Below are 20,659 nucleotides of genomic sequence, written 5' to 3'. Positions count from 1 at the left end.
ACTCACAAAATGTTAGGAACCCTGAAGAGGTGCATCTAGTACACTGTACGTCTTCTACACATGGTTTAACCTCAGACATGAATAAGAGGACCAACGGCAATAAGATCATGAATCCCTTCAAGTTTTAAGACTGTAAGAGTTTGGGGCAGCTAAGTGGCGCAGCGGATAGAGCACCGGCCCTGGAGTCAGGAGGACCTGAATTCAAATCCAGCCTCAGACACATAACACTTACTAGCTGTGTGACCCTGGGCAAGTCACTTAACCCCATTACCTAGCCAAAAGGGAAAAAAAAGATTTTAAGAGTTTGTGCCCAAAGGGCTATAAAAATGTGCATACCCAGCAATAGCACTTCTAGGGCTGTATCTCAAAGAGATCATATATATGGGAAAAGGATCCACATGTACAAAAATATTTATAGCAGCTCTTTCTGTGGTGGCAAGGAAGTGGAAATCAAGGGGATGCCCATCAATTGGGAAATGGCTGAACAAATTGTGGTATATGAATGTAATGGAATACTACTGTGCTATAAGAAATGATGAGCAGGCTGACTTCAGAAAGACCTGGAAAGACTTGTATGGACTGATGCTGAGTGAAGTGAGCAGAACCAGGACAATGTTGTACACAGAAACAGCCATGATGTGTGATGACTAATACTGACAGAGTTAAACCCTTCTCAGCAATGCAAGGATCTAAGACATCTCCAAAAGTCTCATGATGGAAAATGCTATCCACATCCAGAGAAAGGACTATGGAGTTTGAATGCAGATCGAAGCATACTATTTGCTCTTTTTTTTCCTTCTGTTTTGTTTCTTCTTTCTTCTGGTTCCTCCTATTGGTTCTAATTCTTCTTTACAACATGACTAATGTGAAAATACGTTTAATAGGAATGTATATGTATAGCCTATATCAGACTGCGGGCTGTCTTGGGGAGGGAGGGCAGAAAATTTAAAACTCAAAGGCTCCTTATGGAAATGACTGTTGAAAACTAAAAATAAGTCAATTGAAATTTTAAAAGAATTTTAAGAATTTAAATTTTGAATAAAAAATGCTTTTTGTTGGTTTCATACTTTTGTGCTCGAATTAATCAAATATTTACACGTGTTGAACAGAGGCTATATTTAAAGCTCTGTAATGGGGGCAGCTAGGTGGCACAGTGGATAGAACACCAGCCCTGAAGTCAGGAGTACCTGAGTTCAAATCCGACCTCAGACCAAACACTTGACACTTAATAGCTGTGTGACCCTGGGCAAGTTACTTAACCCCAATTGCCTAAAAAAAAATTAAAAAATAAAAATAAAATTATTCCAAAGGAAAACTGTTTGAAATGGCAGGATTCAACACTTAAGGCTCACCCAGCAAAGACTATGCCTATTAGGAGAAGTGCTATGCCTCAAAGAAGCTTTAATAGTTCCCAATTATATAGCATGATAAAGTCTGCAGAGAAGTTTCAAGAGTATTCTATCCACTTTACAGATGAGGAAAGTGAAGTGTGTGCCCAGTCTACAGTTAGGAAATGTCAGAACTGGGCTGTACTCTACAAAACACTGAATCTCATAAAACAGAGATCAACCCCAAATTCAGGACAAATGGTCTGACAAAACTTATTTTCTGATCTGTATGTAAGCCAGAATATTTAAAATGTAGAATTTCCTGGAAAATCCAGGATGAATGGTTGCCAGTTATAATCTCCATTTGGTATAGGAATTCTTTACCTGGGCATCCATGAACTTTTTCTATTCATTTAGAAAATATTTTTAAGCTCCTGACTACCAAAGGGATCAATGAGAAAAAAAAATCTTTTAAGAATCTCGACTTAGTCCTTCATTAGTAATAACACTCACCTGAGATTGAGATTTTCCTTAGAGTCTGACTACTCAGCTATTTCCCCTACACTGAAGGAATAAGCAAACATTTAGATAATGCCTACTCTGTGCCCAGTATCATGCTAAATAAAAGCTTCCTAACAAATATCTCATTTTATCATCATAACAGTACTGGGAGGCAGATGTTATTATGACTCCTATTTTATTACAGGTGAAGAAACTGAAGCAAATAGGAGTTAAGTAACTTGCCCAGGGTCATACAACTAGTATGTCTGAGGTCACATCTAAACTCAGGTTTTCTACACTCCAGGTCCAGAGCTCTAATCAACGAACCACCAGTTGCCTCTACTATTTATCCACATTGCTTTCCTTCCCTACCCATCCACCCCTCAGAACTACAAGAATTATTTTTTAATGAGTAGAAATTCCCATAATTCATATTTTGTTCCTTTTTCCTTTGGTCTGGTTCCCCTTTTAAGATGTGGCAGAACACTCTGCCTATTAGGTATCTATCTATCTATCAACGAATTCTAGCCAGAAAACTCCTTAGAAGCTTCATGCTTATATTTAAATCAATTTCCTATTTTATTAACTGAAATGCTGAGTTTACGTAAATAAGGGATACAGGCATATTTCCTTTGGTTTTCAACAGATGCTGAAATTCTGCCTTCAATGTACCATGAAACAAAAATATCAAACCTAATTCATGAAAAATTAATGGGAGACTCAGCATGCCATCTGACTAGGGTATACCACTTCCCTCTTCACAATCTAAGGATTAGAATCCTTAGATTCAGGAAAGACTTACATGAACTGATACAAAGTGAAGTGAGCAGAAGCAGAACACTGTACACAGTAACAGCAATACTGTATGATGAAGAACTGTGAATGACTTAGACATTCTCAGCAATACAACAATCCAAGACAATCCCAAAGCACTCATGATGAAAAATGTTATTTGCCTCCAGAGAAAAAACTGATGTTGTCTTAATACAGACTGAAACATAACATTTTTCACTTTTTCTTGTTTGGGTTTCTTGAACAAAAGTACTAATATGGAAATATTTTACATGACTGCACATGTTTAACCTATGTCAGACTGCTTACCATCTCAGGGAAGAGGGAAGGAGGAACAGAATTTGAAACTCAAAACTTTAAACAACAAATGTTAAAAATTGTCTTTTACATGTAATTGGGGAAAAAAGAAAATATTATTTAAAAAAAAAAAGAATCCCTAGGTTCCTTTCATGATGAGTTTAGGTGACAACTCCTCCATAAAGTCTTCCAAATTTCTCCAGCTGCCAGCGATCCCTCTCTGAATTTTTCTAGAGTACTTTATCTGATTTCTCTCTTGCTGCCTCAACATCATAATTATGCATATTTGCATACATATCATATCATCAAAGAGAATGTAAGCCCCTTTAGGTCTTCATTTGCTTTGTTTTTCTCTTTTGGGCTCCTATCATTCATTTATTTATTAAGCTAAAAAATTTTTTTCAATCAATGAAAAACTACCTTCTCTACCTCTCCTTCTTCCACTGAGAAACCAAGAAAAAAAAATCTCTAGCACAAACTTGAATGGTCAAGCAAAATAAATTCCCATGTTGGCCATATTTTTAAAAAAAAATTCTCACAATGCATTCCTGTTTATCACCTCTCTCTCCAGAAGATGGTAGCAATGTTTCATTATTAGTCCACCAGAATTTTGGTCAGTCATTGAATTGATCAAAGTTTCTAGTTTTTACAATGTTGTTGTTAACGTATAAATTGTTCTCCTGATTCGGTTCACTTCATACAAGGCCTCTCTGAAACTAGCCCCTTCATAATTTCCTACAGCACAATGGTATTCCATCATATTCATGCAAACCATACCTTGTCAAGCCATTCCCCACTGAACTCAAGGAAAAAGCTAGCGTGGAAGTAAGGAGTTTAAGAGGAAGGCTTACGGGACAGCTAGGTGGCACAGTGGATAGAAGAGTAGCCCTGGAGTCAGTAGGACCCGAGTTCAAATCCTGCCTCAGACATTTGACACTTACTAGCTGTGCGACCCTGGGCAAGTCACTTAACCCCAACTGCCTAAAACCAAAAAACAAACAAACAAACAAAAAAAAAGAAAGAAAGAAAGAAAAAAAGAAATGACAAGAGACAATTTCAGAGAATCCTGTGTAGTCTGCACTGATGCAGATGGAAGCAAACAGATCCAGGAGAACAATTCATACAAGGAAAACAACACTATAAAGAAAAACAACTTTGAAAGGCTTAATTCTGATCTAAGCAATGACCAACGATTGATCCAAAGTAATGACCTGTTGAGCACCAACAATAGGTCCTCCAGATGACCTAAGATGAAGTGTATTATTACATACTTCCTGACAGCTGACGGCTACAACATACAGTAAGAGACTTGCATTACTAGACATAAAAAGCAAGTGATATAAAATGGAAATTAAGAATTTCACAGAGAATTCTCTTTTTCTATTCTGCTGTGTGTATGGGAATTTTTTTTTAGTGTATAAGTTCATAATTTAAAAATGTATATAAAAAAACTGTAAAAAGAATAACAGTAGCACCTACCCTGTAAGGATCAAATAAGATAACATATGTAAAAGTTTTTTGCAAATCTAAATCTAAAGTACAGAGTGAAATAGATTGCCCCAGATGTCCTGTTCAGGGGCAGCTAAGTGGTGCAGTGGATAGAGCACCGGCCCTACATTCAGGAGGATGTGAGTTCAAATGGGGTCTCTGGCATATAACACTTACTAGCTGTGTGACCCTGGGCAAGTCACTTAACCCCACTGCCTAGTGAAAAACAAAACAAAACAGATGTCCTTTTCAACTCTAAGACCTTTTGAGATCACTCTGTGAAGTAATGATCTCCTATTCCATTTCACACAGTGCTAAGCACCCACATAGCATTTGGTAAATGAACGAGGTAGAAAAGCATTTACTAAGCACTGACTTTGGGCCAGGCAAAACTGTTCTAAGTGCTAGGAATACAAACCCAATTAAGTCTAACAGCTGTGGCTGTGAAGGAGCTTTTTAAATTAAAAAAAAAATTTTTTTTTCAGTGAGGCAATTGTGGTTAAGTGACTTGCCCAGAGTCACACAGCTAGTGAGTGTTATGTATGTGAGGTCAGATTTGAACTCAGGTACTCCTGACTCTAGGGCTGGTGCTCTATCCACTGTGCCACCTAGCTACCCCGAGGAGCTTTTTTTATAATAGTGGACAAGAACACATAAGGGTTTCATTAGTGGCATAAAAGTGGGTTGTTGTGAAGATGAATAGAGAGAGCACCATATGTACACTGCATTGTGAACCCTAAAGTGCCGAAGATCAAAAGAGCAACAGATCTTGCATTTGTACTCAGCTGCAAAACCAGCACTCTTCCCACTACCCTATGCCACCTCTGATCTTTCAAGTATGTAACATGACCTAGTCCTAAGAAGCTTCTGAACAAACGAGGTGTTTACTCTATTAGAATATACTGTAACTTCTTAAATTAATTATGTCAAATACAATAGTCTTACTAGTTTGGGGCAATGGAACTAAGCCAGTTTTTACCTTTTTCACATACATGTCAAGGAAGGCTCTGAATGGACCTCTGGTCAGAACATCTGGAGGACCAAATTCCAGCCTTAAAAATCCAAATCAAATAGTTTTAAGTTTGAGGTCTTTCTGATCTGCATATGTGAGGGGAAAGCCACAAGTCACCTTTAAGACTGAATCATAAAGCACTTTTTTGAGCTGAAAAAGACTCACCTGTATGGACTGATTAAAAGGTACCCATACTTCACATGGCAGTTCAGTTTCAGGCACAGAAAGCAAGAGCTCAAAACAACTCCTATAATAAAGAAATACAATAACAGTAAAAAGCAGTTCAAGTTGCAGTTGATATTTTGTTAGTACAATTAAAAATATTCAGACAATGGGCTGGCTCCACGAAGAACTACATCTTTCCTATACCTTTGCATCACCCTTCAGGGCCTAGCGTGCAGGAGAAACTTAACAAATATTTGTAGAATTTATACCTCTTGCATAAAATCACTTTTAATCTCTGTTTTGAAGCATAAATTCTCCCTCAAAACATTTTGTCCAGGCAATAGCTGTGTGACATTGGGCAAATCACTTTACCTGTTTGCTTCAGCTTCCTCAATCTGTAAAACTGGGATAATATGAACATTTACCTATCAGGGTTATTGTGAGGCTCAAATGAGATGACATTTATAAAATACTTAGCATGGTGCCTGGCACACAGAAGGTAACATAAATGCTAGCTGTTCTTATTATTAACAGAGACAAACCTGTTAAGAAATCAATTCTGAGGAATTGTTTCTTTTTGCCTTTTCATCCTCAGGGCCTAGCATAATGTCATGAGCACCTGGGAAGGTGAGTGAGTGACGGAATAGTGCTTGTAAGCTTCTGACTTTACAACTCTAAGAACTATCAGTAAAGATGTTCCTACTAATGCAGATCTAAAACTTCTCCAATTTCTAGGCTCAGAGAGATACCATGCGAACTGAGGGTCTAAGTGACTTGCTCTCTTGGTTCCAAAATCAGCATTTGCCCAAGTAGAGAAGAACTTCAATCTAGGCCTTACTCTGTGATTCCCAGGCTGGCTCTCCATCCACTATGGTGAACATGCTGCTTTGAGCATAGAAAACACATGAACATTTTACTAGAGAATCTGTATTCCAGGTACTTTAGGAAAAGAAAGAAAAGGCATGAGAAGGGTAAAAGAAACAAAGGATGTCATAATCTATACTCTTTCAGTCCCTTAATCCTCCCCAGGGGGTATTTGCATTTGGTTAAAAAAGAAAGTAGCTTGTTAAGCCAAATAGATCTCTTAATTGGTAAAATTTAAGAGTGATATAATACTTAAAATCATAGGTCTTTTGGGATCACATAGTATAATTTACTAATTTTACAGCTGAGAATACACAGTGTGAGTGAAGTGACACACCCAGGAGCGCATAAAAGTGTTCAAGCTTCAAAGTTCAGGTACTATGAAAGAAGCTACTTGGGGATCCCAGGGCCACTAGGTAAGCATACTAGTCCTGGTTGTAGGGTCAGCTTTCCTAAACTATTCCTATCTTCTCAGAACCTCTTCCTTTTCTGATTTCATATGCAAAGACACAGTGGTAATAATCTCTTCAAGTATCCTCATTTTTGCAGGACAAACTATAAAAGAAGAGGTCTGAAGAGCAGGAAAGAATATAAGGGCAATACTTTAATTAGCACTAACAACCCAAGCAAGGGAAGAGATGCATACATGTTGCTAATTTAATCCACCTCTAAGCACCTCCATTTCCTCAGGAAGAGGTCCTGGAAAACATCAAGGACACAACTGGGGAGAGGAAAAGGGTGAAAGATTAGGGACTAAGACAGGAATGCAAAATAACAGTAAAGCAACAAACTCCAGTGTATCAATTTGCCAATGTTTATAATTCAGTTGGAAAAATATTGGTGGAGTTGTGAAATGATTCAACCGTTTTGGAAAGCAATTTTGAACTATGCCCAAAGGACTATAAAAATATGCATACCCTTTGACCCAGCAATAGCCCTTCTAGGGCTATATCCCAGTGAGATCATACAAATGAGAAAAGGACCCACATGTACAAAAATATTCATAGCAGCTCTTCTGTGGTGGCCAAGAATTGGAAATTGAGAAGATGCCCATAAATTGAGGAATGGCTGAACAAGCTGTGGTATATGAATGTAATGGAATACTATTGTGCTATAAGAAATGATGAGTAAGTGGACTTTAGAAAAACCTGGAAAGACTTGTATGGACTGATACTGAGTGAAGTGAGGAGAAACAGGAGAATATTGCACACGGTAACAGCCACGTTATATGATGACTAACACTGACAGAGTTAACCCTTCTCAGCAATGCAAGGATCTAAGACATCTCCAAAGGCCTCATGATGGAAAATGCTATCCACAAAGAAAGAACTATGGCGTTTGAATGCAGATCGAAGCATACTATTTGCTATTTTTTTTCTTCTGTTGTGTTCTGTTTCCCCTTTCTGGTGGTTCCTCCTATTGGTTTTAATTCTTCCTTATGACATCACTAATGTGAAAATATGCTTAATAAGAATGTATACATATAGCCTATATCAGATTGTGCGCTGTCTTGTGGAGGGAGGTGAGGAGGGAGGGGGACAGAAATTTAAAACTCAAAAGCTTATGGAAGTGATTGCTGATAATTCAAAATAAATTAATTAAAAACAAAAACAAACCAAAAAAAACCCCTTTCCTTTTAGGTGACCCAGCCAAAACCACCAGTGTATGAAGAGACAGGGAGGGATTCAGAGCAGATACAACATCTAGTAAGAAAGAAATATTTTTTTTCCTCTCTTCTTTTTTTTTAATACTCTATTCCATGGGGAGAGAGAAAGGACATATTGAGAAATGACAGTGGTATTAAGAAAAAAGTGATGAGATATATATATAAATCTTAGCTAAGTACAGCTGCCCACATTGTAATCCCTGCTATTAGGGGAATGACTGGTGAGGAGGGCTAAGGATTGAGTATTCCCTGATGGCAGAGGGCCAACACGATATTGTATTGAAGACAGAATTTGGAGGGGTTGGAAACAGAGCTAAGTTAAAGCAATGAGATTGGGTCCATGAGCGGCCACTGCACTACCAACCTAGGCAAGATAAAATCTCCTCCCATCTTCCTCTATATACACATATATATTATATATACACACCCCCCCTAAAAAACTTAAAGGTTATAGGTAAATAAATAAGAAGTAGTAACAGCTAAGATAACTGATTAGAACTCTCATGTTGTAACTCTGAAGAATGAGTATTCTCCCCAATAATAGTATCTCTTAAAACACTTTCAAAATTACTTCATGAGTATTTCATATTGACTTGACCAAGTTCTTCGTACGGTGACATTTAAAAGTTCAAGAGACATAATTTCTTGTTAATTAGTCATTTTAATAATAATGCTAGCATTTTAGCAAAAGAGGTCAGTGGTGCTCTTGAATGCCAAAAACAATCATGGCTGGGTCATGGCTTATTTACCCTTGGAAAGTGGATGCTACAGAGGGTGGCAATCAAACTCTGATTGGTTAACAAGTAATGAGAGAGGGGGAGGCTAGGTGGCGCAGTGGATAGAGCACCGGCCCTGCATTCAGGAGGACCTGAGTTCAAATATGGCCTCAGACACATAACACTTACTAGCTGTGTGACCCTGGGCAAGTCACTTAACCCCATTGCCTAACCAAAAAAAAAAAAACAAACAACACAAAAACCAAACAAGTAATGAGAGAGAATGAATTAAATGCAATGTGGGGCTGGACCTATTTTAATGAACTTTGATTATGTCATTCACTTCTATGTTACCTCTAGCCTGGGACAATCTAATCAAAGAATTCATCCCCACACAAACTGTAGTAGAATACACTAGTTTTGCCCACCTTAGATTAAATTCCTAGTAAGGCTGGGTGGGATCTGACCAAGATGGAGAAGAATTACTCATTATCAGTAATGTCCTTCAAGAGAATAAACTTTGTAATGAGGACTACAAAAAGGGGGGGAATTCTGGATCTCCCCAAATCACTGGTTATGAAAAATTATTTCTCATTACCCACAGCACCTAATATAGAGCCTGACATATAGTATATTCTTGATAAATGATTGTTGAATAAATGTGAAGAGAGTACAGAAGGCGAGAGGCTCCAACATCAGACACAATGAAAAGCAGCTGGCAACTACTCCTAGGAAGGGCTTTTGATGGCAAGCTTGCCTGAACTTCTAGAGGCATCTCAGGAAGAAATGGATTCAGGGCAGGTTTATTTAAAAAGCATGGTTATATGTAGAAAAGTAGCATGGGGTAGAAGAAGGAACACTGAATATGGAGTCAGAAAACAGGTTCAAATATTGATAACTTAATAATAACTTAGTAACTCTGTGGCCTTGAAGTAATCCATTTATCTAATTATTATGAAATAGTGAAAAAATTTCAGTAGCTGTAAAATGAAGATTTTTATATCTGCAATCTCTACCTACCAAAGGAGATATAAGGATCAAATGAGATAATGTACATCAAGATACAGAGTAAACCATTAAAGGGTAGTATAAATTTGTCATCGGTTGTTAATGAATTTAAAGTCAGTTTCAAGTTTTAACTCAGCCAGTTAGTAATTATGTGACAATAGGAAGACATTAAACTTTTCTAAGTCTCAACTTCTTCATTTGTAAAATAAGGATAGTAATATTTATGCTTCCTTCACAGAACTATATTGAGTAAAAGTGGATGCTTTTTTCAAAGTGCCAGACTTGCTACTTTCATTATAAAATAAGAATGAGACAAAGCAGTGCTAACAGTTAAGATAACCTGCGACAGATATTAGCCCATACCTAGGTACTTACTACTTTACTCTTGTACTAGGATCAATATTTTACCCAACTAAATTAATTTTCTTTTTTTTAAGATGTAGTTTACTTTTCACTGGTGAGCCACGAACTAAAACTCTTATTACAGAGGAAACCTGAGTCACAGATATATGCCATCCAATGAAATTTAAATAGGAAGAACCTCTCAATGATGTAAAAATCAAATGACAGAGCAAAAGATAATGAGCAAAAGATTGATAAAACATAGATGTAATACATACACTCACCAAAATTAAAGTGTGAATTATTTTTGAAAACTTACAGTACTAGCCTGCCCAGAACAAGGAGAACATCTTCACATTCAGTAGTTAAATATGGCCGAGCGCTGGCAAAGCTCTGGATTGAGAGTCGATATACTTCCAGAAGGCATGCCATGTGTTCTGATGTATTCCTGTTGCCTGCATACTGAAGCAAAGTCTGTAAGACAAAGATCAAGTTAAAAAAAATTTTAATGACACTGACATACTTTGACTCATCCAAATATACCACTCCCATTTTTTATTCACATTCTTAGCTCATTTCTTTTTGTACTTTCTTTATCACTTAAGCCTGTTTTCTATTGTAACTGAAGGAGTAGAGAGCGAGCTATCAACCCCAGGGAAAGCACTCTGGGCTTGACAATGTTCTAATATTAGAGTCCCAGGGCTGCTTACATATGTTACACTGGAGTAACTAGAGTAGTACACTGGAGGTAGAGCTCTGCTACCTTTTTGACTTCCCTATTCCTGTCAGGAGAAAGGTAGCATGGGGTAAGGGATCAAGAGCTGGCCTTGGAACTTAGGAAGACCTAAGTGCAAACCCTGTGTGGCAGCCCCTTACACATACTGGCTATGTGACCCTAGCAAGCGACTTCAGGGACTTCCTCAAACCAGGAGCTCTCTATACTAAGGAAATGACAGGTCTTGTTCTTACTGCTATCCTGCAAATAGTTTAATTGTGAAATATTGTCACTTCAACCTGCCTAGACTATTACAATTGAGGAACTCCTAACCCATCAAATCCAGCTCTACTTCATCCTTCAATATTGCTATCAGACTAATATTCCTGTAGCACAGATTTGACCATGTCACTCCCAGGCTCAATGACTTTTCAAAGGGCCTCTGTGTCAGTGAATAAATTTTAAAAATAATAATGATAAGCTAGAACTTGGGTGGCACTTTAAGGTTTGCAAAGCACATTACACATGTCATCACAACAAACCTGAAAGGTAGGTGATATTATTATCCTTATTTTACAGATGAGGAAACTGGAGGCAGACAGAAGTTAAATAACTGACCCAGAGGTCACACAACTGTTTTAAGTATCTGAGGTTGAATTTGAACTCAGGTCAAGCTGACTCCAAGTCCAGCGCAGTGCCCAATCCCCTACACCACCTAAAGTGCCTAGTTTTAATCCAGTTCTAACTCCTTAAAGTGCCATTTCAAGACCAACCACAACCTGGTACTAGCTTACCATTCTAGTTTCATCCTCCCCCGTCCCCATCCCCGATCTGTACACTACACTTAAGCCAAACTAGATTGCTTGTTGTCAGATGTCCATGAATTTGATGATGATGCTCCCTATACCTAGAATGTCCATTTTGCCCCATTTTTACCTACTTGATATCCTACTCATCCTTGTATAAACCTGTTTAAATTTCAACACTTGTCCCCAAAGCCTTCCCTTACCCTTATCTCATCCCCCCCCCAAGAGTACTGCTGACCTTCACCCTAGAATCTCATGAAACATCTGGTCTAAGCTGGTCAATCCCAGAGCATCCATCTCTTGCCTAAGGGCCTTGTTTCTTTGCAAAAGCTGTCACAGCCAGGCCTAGAATGCTCTCTCTTCAGTTCTGCCTCTTATAACATTTAGATCTGTTTCAAAATTCAGCTCAAGTACCACCTTTTCCTGATTTTCCCAATTCATCAGTGCCCTCATGCCCTACCATTGACTGTGCATATGTTCTTCTCCCCCTTTGTCTCTAAACATGCAGTGAACTATCTATCCCCTCAGTAAAATGCTAGTTCCTTGAGGTCAAGGATTGTCTCATTTTGACGTTTGTAACCACCATACATGGCAAAGTACCTAAGCATAAAGAGTACATGTATAAATAATTCCAAAAAACAATCCTAAAATATTTACTTCAAAACAGATGTAATTAAATATACTTTTGTAAATATAAGCTCCTCCTAGATAGTTTAGATTCCTCCCTGGATTTTTATGACGAGGTTATATCATGGTTCTCCTATGGGGACTAACTGGATCCTTTTCACTGACCTTTGCAGGATATCCTATATGGATCTCATTAGTGCCCATTGGTTAAATACCTACAATATGCCAAGTATTGTGCTAAGGCCTGGGAATACAAAGAAAGAAAAAAAAATTAGTCCCTGCCCTCAAGTAGCTTACAGCAGGATGGGAGAAACAACATGCAAACAGGTACATGCAAAAGTGAGGCTGGTGACTTTGCACAACCCTCTCTCACCATAATCCAATTCCCAACAAGTCATGGCATCACCTTCCTGATGTCATGGTCCTCTTCAAGAATGAAGGACCAATACAACAAGAAGACAGGACAAATTGGAGGTAGTTTCAAAGAGTAGACACTATCACTGAGAAGGACTGGGAAAGGCTTCTTGCAGAAGGTGGAACTTTAGCTGAGACTTAGAGGCAGTCTAGGAAGCCAGAGGTAGAGACGAGGAAGGAGAGAGTCACAGGTACAGAGGACAGTTAGAGAAAACACTGCCAATTAGATGTGTGGTGGAAAACCAAAGTAGAGAATGAATATAAGGTACTAAAAACAGCAGTGTCACTGGATTGTGGAATACACAGAGGGGAGTAAGGTAGAAAACTAGAAAGGGGCCAGGTTATAAAGGGCTTTATGTAGTTTATATTTATATAGTTTATTTATATATATATGTATATATATGTGTGTACATATACATATATACATATATATGTATATGTATATGTACACACATATATAGTTTATATTTGATCCTGGAGGCAATAAATAGGGAACCACTAGAGTTAATTAAATAGGAGAGTTCCAATATCAGTCCTATGTTTTCTGGAAGATCACCTTGAAAGCTAAGTGGAAGATGGACTGAAGTGGAGAATAACAAGCAGTTACTTCCCAGTAAACTACTTCAATAGTCCAGGTGTGAAATGATGAGGGCCTGTACTACAGTGTTGGCAGTATCAGAAGAGGGTATATATGAAAAATGTTACAAAAACAGAAAGAAAAGTACTTGACAACTCACTGATATGGAGGTGGGAGGGTAATAAAGACTGAGGAGTGAAGGATAACACCCAGTTCGTGAGCCTGGTGAACTGGAAGAATGGTGGTATCCAAAACAGTAACACGGGAAAAGGGATTTTTTTTTGAGGGGGGGAGATAATGAGTTCTATTTTGGACGTGTTGATTTTAAGATGTCTATGAAACCGATCCAGTTCAAGATGTATAATAGGTAACTGGAGATTTTAGACTGGCAATCTGGAGAGAAGTTTGGGCTGGACAAGTAGATCTGAAAATCATAAGCACAGAGATGATAACTGAATCCATGGGAGTGGATGAGATCAGCAAATGAATTAGTATAGAAGAAGAGGGCTCAGGACAGAGCCCTGATGTCAGCAAAAGACACTGAGAAAAAGAGACATCTGATACGTAGGAGTTGTGAAAACCTAGAGAAAATACAGTATTATGAAAAAGGTGAACAACAGTGTCAAAGGTTGCAGAGAGGTCAAAAAGGATGAGGACTAAGAAAATGTGGTAGATTTAGTAATTAAGAGATCGCTGGTAATTTTGAAGACAGCACTCTTGGCTGAAAGATAAGATTAGAAGCCAGACTGCAGAGAGTTAAGAAGAGAGCGAGAAGAAAGGAATCTGAGCCACTTACAAGCAACCTTCTCAAGAAATTTAGCCATACAAAGAACTGGAAATTTGAGGGGATGCCCATCAATTGGGGAATGGCTGAACAAGTTGTGGTATATGAATGTAATGGAATATTATTGTGCTATAAGAAATGATGAGCAAATGGACTTCAGAAAAACCTGAAAGACTTGTATGGACTGATGTTGAGTGAAATGAGCAGAATACACAGTAACAGCCACATTGTCTGATGACTAATTTTCATAGACTTGGCTCTTCTCAGCAATGCAAGGATTTAAGACAACTCCAAAAGACTCATGATGGAAAACGTTATCCATATCTAGAGAAAGAACTTTAGAGTCTGAATGCAGATGGAAGCATACTACTTGCTCTCTGTCTTTGTTTTGTTTCTTCTTTCTCCTGGTTCCTCCCATTAGCTCTAATTCTTCTTTACAACAACATGACTAATGTGAAAATATGTTTAATATGAATGTATATGTAGAGTCTATTGCCAGACTGCATGCCATCTTGGGAAGGGGAAGAAGATCTTATGGAAGTGAATGCTGAAAATTAAAAATAAATTAATTTTTAAAAAAAGAAATAAATTTAGTCACAAAAGAGAGATGAGACAAAGGATGACAACTAACAGGAGATACGGGTATGTTTGGAGGCAACAGGAAAGAAGAGATTGAAGATTAGTCAGCAAGCAGGGATGATAAAGGCAGAGTCACAGAGCTTGTAAGCTTGGATGACAAGATGGAAAGAATTCCATTTTGGAAAAGTTGAGTTTGAGATGTCTACATGATAGGACACAGACATAACTCTAAGCAAGTTCCTTGCCTGGACCATCCATTTCATCAGCTCCCCTAGCACCCTGTTAAAACCTCTATCAGATGCCTCAAACACACCCAGAACGGTAGCCTTCCCCCACCCCTTTCAGCTTTCCATCTTTATACTATTGCCTGAAGCCTGGGGATGGCTCCGCTGTGAGGTTGACTCAATGACTGCTGAGTCTCTGCCTGGAATGTCCTTATTATGAGAAGGCTAAGCCTTACTTCAAAGACTCTTTAATTCTGTGTAATCAAAACAGTATATTTTACCTCCTGTGATCTTCTCAATTCCTTTTCTGGTCATGAACTCTTCCCCATCTATAGTTGCAAAGTGCATTTTAATACTTGCTCTTCTAATATTTATAATATGACCTTTTTAAAAAATCTAGGTCACATCCATTTAAAAATGATTGTAATACATGGCATGAAATGTTGGTCTAAACCTAATTTCTGCCACATTGCTTTCCCGTTTTCCCAGCAGTTTTTGCCAAATATTACTGACTCTATTCCAGCAGTTGAGGTATTTGGGTTCAATGAACACTATGTTAATTACCCAATCTCATTTATAACTTGTTCAATTTATTTTTTCTGAGACTGAGTTGTTTAAATTCTCTATTTCTTGTTATGTTAATATGGGTATTTATATTTGTCAGTATCTGTTTCACTTCAATTGTCAATTTTACTGGCATGTAATTTGGGCAAATAGTTTCTAATGATTTTTACTTCTTTTAAATTTTGATACTGGATTTAGTTTCAATTTTTAAAGATAATTATATCCTGGAGCCAACCCCTCCCCGCTGCTCCCTCCCCCACCCCCAGCCACTTTGTTGGTATTGCTAATACTGTCATAGTGAATTTATTTATAAATATTTCAGAATATTATGTTATCCTGACACAGGGAAAACAGGCTATACTACCTTTTACTATTGCTCAGGATTCATCTTCTTTTATATGGAGCTAATCTCCTAAAGAAATGAATACATTTTTTCTTATATATTTTATGTCTTTGGAATATGTACAAACCTATGATTTCACTAATGTAGGGAACTCTTAGTAAGGGAACTAACTACCAACTCCAGAACAGGAATTTTCTGCAACTTGTAGTCTTTGAAGTTGCCTGGAACACTGAAAAGATTAAATAATTTATGTAGGGTTGTGAAGACAATGTGTATGTGAAGAGGCAAAATGGAGTAGTGGATAGAAAGCAGACTTCCCAAATCAGAAGAATTGGGTCCTCTTTGAGAATGAAGGACAAACAACACCTTTATCTGAAGAAAATAAATGATATTCCTTTAAAAAGCTAACTTCCATTATAAATTGTGAAAACAAACACCTTCCAGAGGTATATATTTGGAATAAATGGTTGAATCCTACTCTGCCACTTACTACTTGAACTTGGCAAGTGATTTAACTTCTCTGGGAATGATTTTCTCATCTGTAAAATAAGGGCATTGTATGAGTCTCTCAGAGTCCTCCTAGCTATACTCCCAACTATCATCTTTATAACAAAGAATATTAATGAATATAAATGATATACATCAGTATTTTAATGAGACCTTATTGCAATGACCAATCAACTTCTTTTTCCAACATAATACATTTTCAAGATGTATGTAACTTTTGTGTAGCTTCTTTCAGAGGTTACCTGGGCCCAGACTATGGAATTCAACAGAGTAAAGAAACTAAAACTTGAAAGACTTTCTAAGTTATCTAATCAATCCCAGTCCCCATTTTACAGATGAGGAAAATGAGATGCAGACTGGTTAAGAACTTTGTCCAATTTAGTGTTCAAGATATATAAACAATTAACACATATATGAAAAACCCAAAACCATTCCCCAAAAGTTAAAGGGTCAAAGGATATAAACAAACATTTCTCCAAAGAATAATTTCAAACTATTAACAATCAACCACAAGAAAGAATGCTCCAAATCCACTAACACGAAAAATGCAAATCACATTCTGCAAACTGGCAAAGATGACAAGAGATGTGAATAGTTGATGTTGGAGAAATTGTGGATTACTGGTGAAGCTGTGCATCAATACAATCATTTTGGAAAGTAATCTGGAGTCATGCAAATACCATGACTAAAATGACCCAGAGAAGCCAATTATTAGGTTTATTAATAAGAAAAAAATCCTAATCATACACCAAAATATTCATAGCAACACTTAAAAAATTATTTTAGGGGCAGCTAGGTGGCGCAGTGGATAGAGCACCGGCCCCGAGTGAGGAGGACCTGAGTTCAAATCCGACCTCAGACCAAACACTTGACACTTATTAGCTGTGTGACCCTGGGCAAGTCACTTAACCCCAACTGCCTAAAAACAAAAAACAAAAAATTATTTTAACATCCAATTTTTTAAAAATTAGTTCCTAATTATCTGCCTCCCTTCAGTCCCTCCCTTACCCAGTGAGAAGGGAAAGAAAGAAAGAAAGAAAGAAAGAAAGAAAGAAAGAAAGAAAGAAAGAAAGAAAGAAAGAAAGAAAGAAAGAAAGAAAGAAAGAAAGAAAGAAAACAAAGAAAAAAGAAAGAGAAAGACTTCAATCTGCACTCAGTTCATCAGCTCTCTTGCTGGAAATATATAGCATTTTTCATCATGAATCCTTTGGAATTGCCTTAGATCCATGAACTGATCAAAGTAGCTAAGTCACAGCTGATCATCCTTATATTATTGCTGTTACTGTGTAAAACGTTTTTCTGGTTCTGCTCACTTCACTTTGAATCAGTTAATATGTCTTCCCAAGGCTTTTCTGAAGTCATTTTGCTTGTCATTTCTAATAGCACAATATTGTGATTCCATCACAATTATATACCATAACTTATGTAGTCATTCCCATTTCCCAATAGATGGGCATCCCCTCAATTTCCAATTCTTTGCCACCACAACAAGAGCTGTACAGCAGCACTTTTTGTGATAGCACAGAACTGGAAATAAAATAGATGTCCATCAAATGGGCACCCACTAAACAAATTGTGGTACATGGATATAATGGATTATTACTGTGCTGTGAGAAATGAGTCTTATGAATACAGAGAGACTCATGGAAACATACACATGAAGTGATGCAGAATAAAGTGAGTAGAGCAAAGAAAACAACATACACAATGACTACAACAATGCAAAGGAAAAGAACCACACCCAAAAAAAAATCAAAAGTAAATACTGTAAAAGTATAAATAACAAGCATGGTCTCAAAGAAGAGATGAGAAGACAACACCCACTTCTAGGTCCACAAGTGTTAGATATTGCATAATTTTTCCACACTTTTCAATATACCAATCAATTAAGCTGTTCCCCCCCCCCTTGTTTTTGCTATTAAAAAATACTATTTGTTAAAATGAGACAGCTCTCTGGGAGAAGTAGGAAGAAACTTATTGAATAAATTGTGCTGATTAAAAACAAAACGAAACAAACAAACCCCAAAAGGCATCAATGAAAACATTTAAAATAAAAGATTTGCCCAAGGTCACAGAAGTAGTTATTCCTTCCACATTTTCGATTTCCTCAGTGCAGTTTCAATATTTCATAGGTCGGCCTAAGAAATTATATAGGAATTTGGCGGGAGTTTCACGGAAGCCACAGACAACACATGAAGGCCAGCAGATGATACAGAAAAAGTTTAGAAACTCAGAAATGCATAAAATATATGCATAGTACTATATATAATACCTGACCAAATTTTACAACAAGGTACTGTAAATACCCCATAAAAGAAAAAGAAAAAATGCAGACTTCTTTTCTGGTATGAAAGGAAGACCAAAAAATTTTACGCAGATGTTCCAGATTGCAGGAGGGGTGACACACTCTGAACTCCAGTGATATGGCAGGGATAACTGTAATAAGTGATAGATCCTGTTATGTTCCTCAGAACCAAATGTCTAGTTTTCCATCTCAATATTTTTCTAGCTCTCCCCACTTATAGTTGTGGCATGGCAGAAAATGTCCATAAAATTTTCTGTGGTTCTATATTGTCCTCATTAATCTCACCATCAGCATGGATGGTTAGGAAACTGTATCATGGTCTAAATTAACTTTTCTTACTTAACATACTCATATATTTTGTTTTGGCGAAGTAGATAACCTCCCAAGAGACTAAGTAACCCACAGTACAAAGTAAGTTCCCTAAACACAAGAATGCAAAATTGCCTAACGATGTGACTGATATTATCCTCCACTCTTCTCACTACAAATTTACAAAAAGTAAGGTTTCTAGAACTTAGGATGGTGACAGGAGGAGAGCTAAAGAATTTTTTAAAATGACTCCAAGTTAATAATAAGCCTAGATGACTGAGATAATGGTGGGTTCATTAACAAAAACTAATGTTATAAGGAAGGGTAAGTTAAGGGGTAAAATTTCCTCCTACCTCTTCCTGAAAAATGCCCCCACAATCATTCCCTCTCTTATCTTCAGCCACTCCCTACCTAACCTACCAGTTCCTTCCTTATTACCGACAAATATACCCACATCTCCTCCAACCTTAAAAAACAAGCCTAACCCACCAAATACCATTCTCTATCTCTACTCTCAAATCTTAGAAATAACTTTCTACAATTCTTGCTTTTGTTTCTTGTCATTCCTTACCCCTTGCAATCTGCTTCCTTCTGACCTCATCACTCAACTGAAACTGTTCTCTCTACAGTCATCAGTATCTCTTAACTGCCATATCTGATGTAGTAGCCTTTTATCAATGCTCATCACCCAAATCTGCATATTCTCTCCTCTCTGGACTTTCTTGACACTTCTCTCTGGGGTTTCCTCTTAATTGTTTCTTTTCAATCTCCTTTGCTGGATCATCATCCCTAAACCACACCTCCCTTTAACTATGGCTCTGTTGGAGGCCCTCTTCTGTCTATATATTCTCTCAGTAACCTCATCAGCTCCAATGGGTTTTAATTATGATCTCTATGAGTAGCAGCTAGGTGGCACAGTGGATAGAACACTGGCCCTGGCTTCAGGAGGACCTGAGTTCAAATTCGGACTCAGACACATAACACTAGCTGTGTGACCCTGGGCAAGTCACTTAACCCTACTGCCTAGCCAAAAAAAAAAAAGAATTAAAACAAAATTATGATCTCTATGCTCAGATAACTCCCATACCTATATATCTCACCCCAGCTCTTGAGCTCTAGACTCACACCAACTGCTCACTTTCCCTTAGACATTTCTCTCTAAAAGAGAATTCATTATCTTATTTTTTTTAAATTAAAAATTGTTTTTTTGTTACATTTGAGTTCTAAGCTTTTCCCTCCCTTCCTCCTAACTCCGGGAAACTGTACAATACATAGCTCTATATATTAGTTCTTTCTCTATAGGTGGATAGCATCTTCCTTCGTAGTTGATTTGAATATTCATATAACTCTTTGCAGCTGATTTGAATATTCATAAACTCAGAAAAGCTTAGTAATTCACATTTACTCTTCAAACAGTATTGCTGTTCCTGTATACAATGTTCTCTTGGTTCTGCCCATTTCACTCTTCATTATTTCATGGAAGTCTTTCCATGTTTTCCTAAAATCAACCTGCTCATCATTTCTTACTGCACAGCAGCATTCTATCACAATAACACACCACAACTTATTCAGCCATATCCCTTCAATTCCAAGTTCCTTTCTACCACAAAGAGAGCTGCTATAAATATTTCAGAACACACAGGTTTTTCCTTTCCCCTGACCTCCCTTGGGAAACAGACCCAACAGTGGTATTGCTAGGTCAAAGGGTACACAGTTTTATAATTCT

General features: G+C 37.5%; 1 protein-coding gene across 1 annotated transcript in view; it reads right to left on the bottom strand.

Annotated features, from left to right (window-relative positions):
* Positions 1-20,659, bottom strand: part of RLF (RLF zinc finger) — a 110,593-nt gene that overhangs the window by 52,053 nt on the left and 37,881 nt on the right. The window contains 2 exon segments of the mRNA XM_020983563.2: positions 5,584-5,665; positions 10,499-10,653. Of these exon segments, the coding sequence (XP_020839222.2) occupies positions 5,584-5,665; positions 10,499-10,653 (237 nt within the window).

The sequence above is a fragment of the Phascolarctos cinereus genome, unplaced genomic scaffold, assembly GCF_003287225.1.
Source record: "Phascolarctos cinereus isolate Bilbo 61053 unplaced genomic scaffold, phaCin_HiC Scaffold_726;HRSCAF=1367, whole genome shotgun sequence".
Lineage (NCBI taxonomy): Eukaryota > Metazoa > Chordata > Mammalia > Diprotodontia > Phascolarctidae > Phascolarctos > Phascolarctos cinereus.
This window is presented reverse-complemented; position numbering and strand designations above follow the sequence as displayed.